The 7,810-nt window shown below is 43.7% G+C and overlaps 1 protein-coding gene across 1 annotated transcript; it reads right to left on the bottom strand.

Moving 5' to 3' along the window:
- Positions 1-776: 776 nt before the first annotated feature.
- On the bottom strand, positions 777-7,278 carry LOC119356438 (protein S-acyltransferase 21-like). The gene is made up of 10 exons (XM_037623392.1): positions 6,981-7,278; positions 5,021-5,134; positions 4,826-4,928; positions 4,556-4,755; positions 3,600-3,668; positions 3,422-3,493; positions 3,205-3,333; positions 2,557-2,637; positions 2,275-2,466; positions 777-1,964 (listed from the first exon to the last, which is right to left on the bottom strand). The coding sequence occupies exons 1-10, from the start codon at positions 7,023-7,025 to the stop codon at positions 1,125-1,127; spliced, it is 1,845 nt and encodes a 614-aa protein (XP_037479289.1). The 5' UTR covers positions 7,026-7,278; the 3' UTR covers positions 777-1,124.
- Positions 7,279-7,810: the final 532 nt, after the last annotated feature.

The following is a 7,810-nucleotide window of genomic DNA, read 5'->3' as shown; positions in this document are numbered from 1 at the left end:
AAATTGCTAAAAAAATCTCATCTGAGCCCTCCCCGCCCTCACCATAGCTCCGCCAGACGCCAGTGTGTTAAGACAAGCACGTGACTTCAAAAATCAAAATTGTACTCACAGGTATTTTAAATACGAATCTAACGGTGTTTATATTTATATCATACTATCACACAAGGACATGAAATGACAAACTAATTGTTGGTTAAAACATTGTCTTAACGAGTCAAAACGCGTTTTATGATATATTCTGAGAGTGAGACAGAAGGTGAGTGCATTCTGTCTTCTGTTTTTTGCCAAAAGGTGTGGGAGTGTCACTGTAAGTTGCCTGAAATATTCATATATATCTCTGTCGCTTTTTAAAAGCGTTAGGATCAACATCCAACCATTCCCATCTCATTTATCTTCATATATAAACCTCAGACGGAAACTCGCACTAAAGTTGCATGATCCCAGACGTACAATTTTAGGCTAACCAAGGTGCAACTTTAGCGTGACTGAATCACTGAATTTTTTTTAGACAATTACTCCCTCCGTCCCATAATATAAGAACGTTTTTGACACTACAAAGGAAATAGGAATTAGCCCCAATCCAATAAAATAAGCACAGGTTTAGGCTAGCCAAGGTGGAACTTTAGGTGACTAAACATTCAAGCCACTTAGGATGAGCAAATCAGATAAAAGTACAGGTTCCATCTAAACAAGATGCAACTTTAGGTGACTGAAATTTCAGGCTTAGCAAATCTGCTAAAAAGGTTAATAATCCATCGAAGAAGATGGCCAGAAAGGAAAAAAGGGACTCTTGACATTTCTGGTAGTAATCGGATTAACATTTGGGGCCAACCGACCAGGTGTATCTAACACGCATAACATCCTTATCCCTTATCCCCTCACCAACACCCTCATCCGATTATCCCCTTCTCATCCAACAGCTTAGACATCCTTTTCCTTGATAAACAAAAGAGACTTCATGATTCTGTATTACAATCGTTACTAAATTAATTTCAATTTCCACCTAGCTGACAAAATCATAACCTAAAAGGTCTGATGCAAGAACTGAGAACTATACATTGCATCATGCCACCATGAAGCAGAGAAACAGGTGCTTCGCGCGGATACTCCGAAAACAGTTCATTTCATGGCAACTTGGGGAGGTGATCTTTCTGGGGATCAGCGGGAATGAACACGGGGAGCTGGTGAGGCCGAGACACACCGGAGCGCTGGCTCGAGCCGCCAGGGTCTCTGAAACTTCTCGTCGCAGAATCTGTCATCAGAGGTCCACCAAAGAATATAGACTGACCGGTGTACAGAAGGTCGGGCCGGGTTACCCGAGAGCTCGGTCCCTGGTTTGCCTGCGCAGACATGAACCGGCCAGCTTCCTGATCCCAGTAAACCGATGACCGAGGAGATCTATCTGTGTTCGGCACACTAAATCTCCTTGCGTTGTTGGCTTCTGGTATAGCCGCTTCATTTGCTTTGGCTGAGAATGGGGACCTGTTGGCTGATGTCTGATAGATTGGGTTGAAATGCTTCGAGGGATGGTGCTCTGCAATGGGCGTCGGAGTCCGCGAGTTGCTCTGGAAGCTGCTGGGTGTCTGAGGATACAGCTCAATGTCATCTGCACTTGCTATGCTGGGTGGATAAGGGGACTTGTACGGAGCATTCCTGCCAGACCGAGTGTCGATGTGGTTGCTAGTATCAGCACTCATTACACTGCTTCTGCAGCTGAGGTTATCGCTGGAGCACTGGTCGGCGTCGTAATGGGAACGGCTATTGATCGGTTTCAGCACGGATGAAGAGGCTCTGGCTTTTGCTGCGGCTTTCATGGCCTCGTTTGAATCCAGTTTTGCCAGCTTCCATGGGTTAATGCGAACTTGGCGCTTGGCGTGTTGTTTGGCTCTTTCGACCGGGTCTGTGCTATCAGGATCAACAGTTGAAGGTAATCGCCCAGGTCCCAAGTGTGGAATGATTTCGTCCTGTGATGTGATACAGACGATTAAAATAGGCCAAAGAAGTAGGAGAAAAATTCAACTTCGAAATGAAAACGATTATGATGGACAGAACACATCTTGCACATAACAGTGCAGGTTTCTGATAAGATTTATTAACGTGGAAAGCATAATCCCATCATTGGAAAAGTAAACAGCACAGCAAATTGATGTGCTTCCAGTGATAGAAACATAAACACCCGACAGTTCACTCTATGGAAAGTTGATTTTGGTTAGCAAACTACAGACAGTTGATACGGCCTAGAAGGCTAGACGTAGCACTGGATAAGAAACACACCTGGTCAACAAAGATGCGCGGTGGAGTGCACCATGCACCTTTGTAGTGCCGTGCGAACGAGCTCCCGCTGAAAGCAGTTGGTGCAGAACTCATGGGAGAAGATGGCAAGCTTTGCTGCTCATCATTGACAGAGAGACCAGGAGGTTCACTCTGAGCCCTCATTGCCACAACATATTCATAAGTTGTGATGCCCTGAAAAATGGTTGTAACAAAGCGGTATCATAATCAATTCCTTGCAAAAATTATAGTACAGTATTGACAAGGAATAGCAAAGTGACGAACCTTCTTGATTAATAGCATATGGAAGAAGAACAGCTCCCCCAGGGGCACTGAAGCAAGCACAGCAAGAGCTGTACTCAGGGCCTGAAGCCAAGGATGTATTGAGTTAAGATTGAGCTAGCCATGTCATATACTCTAATACAGTGCTTGACTATCGTATGACTAGCTCTATGGTGTTATATACTTCAATGCAGTGATCGATTACAAGTTATTATTGCTTGAAAGGTAACTAACTAGCTCAATTTAAAGTACTGTACTATATGGCCAAATAGATGTCAGTATACATAATTCAAATAGTACTAACCATGCAAAATGATGCCATTGTGATCATAAATTATTCCTTTGGGGCAAAAAGGCCAAGTTACTACTCTAATTTGCAGCAGTGGCAGCGTTTATGTACAACTGCTGCTGCACAGAGTTAGAAACTCTGTTCTGTCCTCATGTAATAAAATTAAATTACGTTCAAGTGTTCCTACTAAGTCAACACCCTGCCTCAGATCAACAGCAATACTACACCACATACCACTGATTTGATTCTGCACCTTACAAAGACCGCTCAATGAAGATGGATATATTAAAGTAATTACGGTGAAATCCAAAGATACAGCTATATGCCTCAAAACAAGATAAGAAAAAGGCATTAACATTTACCACAATGACTGCAAAGGGCGCTCGTGAAAGACCATAGCCCAGCTTTTCTCCTATTTGTTCTTCAATTGCTGCTTTATCAGTGAAGCAACGTACAAACACAGCTATACCAACTCCACACTCAACCGCAAGCTTTATGCATAACGAAAATGTACAATTAGAAACATGAAAAATGCTTTCAGGACATCAAATTTCACACTCCTATGGTAATTCTACATACCCAAGCAAGACTCACAGCCATAAGGCACAAAAAGGTCATATAATTTCTCCTTCCAACACAATTGTTCAGCCACTGCATCAAAAAGGACAAATAAGAGAGCAGAAAATCCACACCAACAAACTGTGGAGAAAGGGTAGAAAGACTGAATGAAATACATAATCTTCAGCATGGCACCTACCCGACAATGATGATCAAAACCATCAACACACTTGTCACAGCTCCGACAATGTTTACTATTTTTTCGCACCTGCATCAATACACAAAGGAAAGGGCATTTCAATACGAATAGAAGTTAAGAATAACGGCACATTTGCGTAAACATAAAGGACTCTATTATTGTTGCAAGCAGACATAAAATGTTCTACTCCGAATCTATCAATGTTGCAGAAGCACAAAAACAGATAAAATAGTATGACAGGATAAATTGTAGCTGCCAATGACTATAACAGATCTAATCTCCAAACATTGTCCTTTTGCCTCACTCCTGTTTGCTTCGTTATGCTTATTTTCAACAGAAACAGAATTTATGGAATTATCTCATGCATGCATCCTTCCTTAATCATCCTTGTGGATTTCTTTTACAAGCTACTGCATCGATGCTAACTTAGCTGATTTGTGTTGGGCATTTATGTCTCTATATCATCATGTCAACTGTGCTGCGTACACGACAAAGGCAGATGCAACTAACTTACTACAGAAAGTATATCACAAAGGAGTCCCTCCTTAAACCCTGTGTATTGCCTGTTCCCAAAAGTCTTAGAAGTGCCTAAATACTGCTCCCTCCGTTCCAAAATAAGTGTTGTGGTCTTTAAAATTTGAACTAAAACCACGGCACTTATTTTGGAACAGAGGGAGTAAACATTATGATGCAAATGGACAAAATTTTCAAGTGACACACACATAAACAATAATATATTTTATACCAGACTTCTTTAACATGTGCTGTAATATATCAGTTATAGCATTTAAATTCATGTAAAATAGATATGGACTCAAGAAACAGGTAAATTCTAATTAATGGATGCAAGCATCTGCATTGCATCCATTTTCCAGAACTACCATGGCTATAACAAAAGAATAAAATGCATCCGAAGTCCGAACTCTTGAGTATGATATATTCTGCTTGCTGGGTACCTCTGTGTTGCAAAGGGTGCAAAAGAGTGCCTCCTCAGCATAATTTTCTTGTTGGTAAGCTTCATCTTCTTTGCGACAATCCTCTTTCTTAAAAATAGCACAACAAAAACAACCAGTTCCTAAACATGATCTATGCTTTCTGATTTCCTCGTTGGCTTCCAATCCTGATTTGCCAGCTTCTTCTTGAGTGTCTACGTTTGCTTTTAATCAAAAGGATGATGTATTAGTATTTGAACTTCAATAGCAGTTTCATCAGGTATCAGGACATACCTTCTGATTTATAGATTAGTGCACCATTGACGCTAATCAGGATGCCAGGGTCAGCAGGATCAATAGCAGTACATCTAGCATATAGAATCAGTACCGATAAAGCCTGATAAACAGAAACAGATACAAGAGGCATATCAAATGAAATATATTCCAGGATTCAATCCATGCATAAAAATAGAGGAAGTGGAACCTTACCAGAAAACTATAAACACCGATTGCAATATACTGATACAGGTCCTTCCCAAGAAACGGAGACAAGAAAGCATAGAATGCTATACACAGCAAGAAGAACACTGTTATAGCAACCACCTGCCAAAAAAAATCACCATTCAATTTTTTTTTCCGAACCATGAAGGAGAACTGCATTCGAACATTTATAGAAGAAGAAAGAGTGTCAGGACATGAAACCATCGACCGAATGATCAACAAGAAAACACAGGTCACAACCAACCAAACATAACGTGAACCGAGCACTGACAAACACCACTAGGGCTAAAACTAGACAAAATAAAAACAGCTCAAGGAGGAAGCTTAGGCCAGAGTAGCTAGCATCAGCCTTAATCTGACTAATGAGTAATGGCCTGGGGAGTCGGAGTGTACTTGTTTCAAAAAATCAAACAGCTTGTAGTTTGTGGTGACACCAGCATGAAGGAAGTGTGAATCCAACCAAGACGCCACAGGTTGAGCAGAAAAGCAAGACCAAAACCTCCACAAAAAGCTGAAAGCAAACTAAGGACTCCTAACCCTAGGTTTTTCATAAACAATAAGCATTTGAAGTGCATAAAACCATCAAATTTACATGTGAATTTTTTAATATTTTACACAAGATAACCAGTTAACACGCTTGCTCAGATATTGCAGATCTCTTGTTTAGTACAAGATCAAAGATAAAAAGACCTTTGCCTATTTGCTTGATCTTTTAAACTTCTATCTCAAATTTAAGGAGGAAGGGGAGATAAGACGATCAGATGAAGGTAAGCAGGGTGATTCGGTCTGTACATGTACCAGAGAGCCATTACTAACTGGATGTTCTCAAGTAAAGAGAGGATACGCTTGATAGGAGCAGATGCATAGACCAAGCGTCGTGTCCTCCATAACTCAGGTCATAAGCCAAGAATCAGTGAAAATATCTAACTGTTAGTCGTGAAATACTCGCTAATTCAGTTGACTACTAAGCTCTTATTACAGGGCTCACACTTTAAAATGATACTTCCCTCAGAACTCAGATACAATGTGTTTAGCCAGGACCAGCATACAATTAAGCTGGGATACCATGTCAGTACAGGACAGCAAGGTGAACGCCATTGAACTGAAAACCCGTCATTTTGAACACGGATGCACCCATACCATGGGGACAACACACAGAGGACTAAACAAACTAAAGTTCCGCATTCGAGTGAAAGGAACTCACACAGTTTGTAGTTAGCCTGTAATTGCAAAACTAATTAAAGCGAGTTGGTTGTGCAAACAGGAAGGAGACAAGAAAACAAACAGAGTTGGCGGCGGCGGCCAAAGCCGCGAAACTCCAACTCCAAAAGTCCAAGGCCAAAATCCCCCATCACATCGAAGACAAAGAACAGAAGAGACCAAGAGGAAACCAACAAAAAAACAACAGTTTAATTGTCTGCAGAGAAAAATGCCAGATTAGAGCAGAAACATACTCGCGCCATTGCGCACGGGATCAGAACGAAGCACCGCGTGAAATTCGAGCAGCATGGCATCAGGGTAAACCTAAGAAAATCAAATCCATGCACTAGTTCGCGTCGGAACAGCAGAAATGGGCAACATACACAGTACAGAGTAAAGTCGCGCAGTAGCACCCAAAAAAATGCAGGTAAAGATAATGCATCAGTCCATCACATCAGACACACATAACTACGGAATAATACTAGGATTGAACCGAAAAATGGGGGAACGCATCAGATCAAAACGAACAGCGCGCATCAGTAGTTTACTTCTCGTGCTAACCTAAACACGCTAGTCGCCAGCATCGCGCAGGCAAGGCACAGGGAGACTTTCAAACGCCACAGCGCGGGGTTCTCGGCCTCGGAAGCGCCGAAGCGGAAACAATTCCGGTCCCCCGGCGGGGAGATCCGGAGGCACATTGCGCGTTCGAGCACAGAGGAACATAAAAGAAGGGCGAACGCGAACGGACCTGCAGGGTGTGGGCGGGGAGCTGCCACCCGTGGCGGCGCGCCATGGCGGCGCTGCCGCGGCGGAGGCGGAGGGAGCGGCCACGGGATCAGCGACGCGGCGGCGGCGGCGGCGGGGGCTGCATTGGGGGGGCGCGAGATCCCGAGCCGCGCGGAGTAAACCCTAGCGCCCCGTACGGTACGGCACCTCTCGGCCTGCGCTGCGCCGGGGAGAGAGGGGGAGGGGAAGAGGAGGAAGGAAGGCGTGGTAGAAGTGGGTGTGCGTGGCGACGGCGGTAGTGGATCTTTTACTGGGAGGAGGGAGGGGGCGGTCTCGGATTCTCTTTTGCCTGGGCCGTCGTCCTCTGCTCTCGTCGCCTGCGTCGTCCACTGCGTGGACTGAAAATATTTGTTTCCTTCCGAACTTAATTTGATATATCACTGAGAAGTGGGCCGTCCAGGGACATGAGTTCCTTTTTTTTATGTTGGCCGATGCTCTGCGTCGGTCGACCGGCGAGCGGCCTCGGTTACCCTGCGCACCGTACCATCGGCCAGGCGTAGCCGTTGGATCTGGCCTCCTCATCCCATTTGCTGGACCAAAACGAAGAAACAATGACACGGTCGACGAGCGATGGTAGCTTATCTCATCACAAAAAAAAAAGCTTATCTCATCACAATATGCGTAAAATGATCACTATCCCAGCATGGTATCTATGATGGAAAAATTGATTGTTACGGTCTCTACCTCTATTAACTCGAATCCATGGCAGTACACGGGAGTTGGGGGTAGGAGAGGTAGGGTTCGAGAGAGGGAGAGAGAGAGCAGATTCTCGATGCCCTCACACACACACAC

This window comes from Triticum dicoccoides, chromosome 2A, assembly GCF_002162155.2.
Source record: "Triticum dicoccoides isolate Atlit2015 ecotype Zavitan chromosome 2A, WEW_v2.0, whole genome shotgun sequence".
Taxonomy (NCBI): domain Eukaryota; kingdom Viridiplantae; phylum Streptophyta; class Magnoliopsida; order Poales; family Poaceae; genus Triticum; species Triticum dicoccoides.
This window is presented reverse-complemented; position numbering and strand designations above follow the sequence as displayed.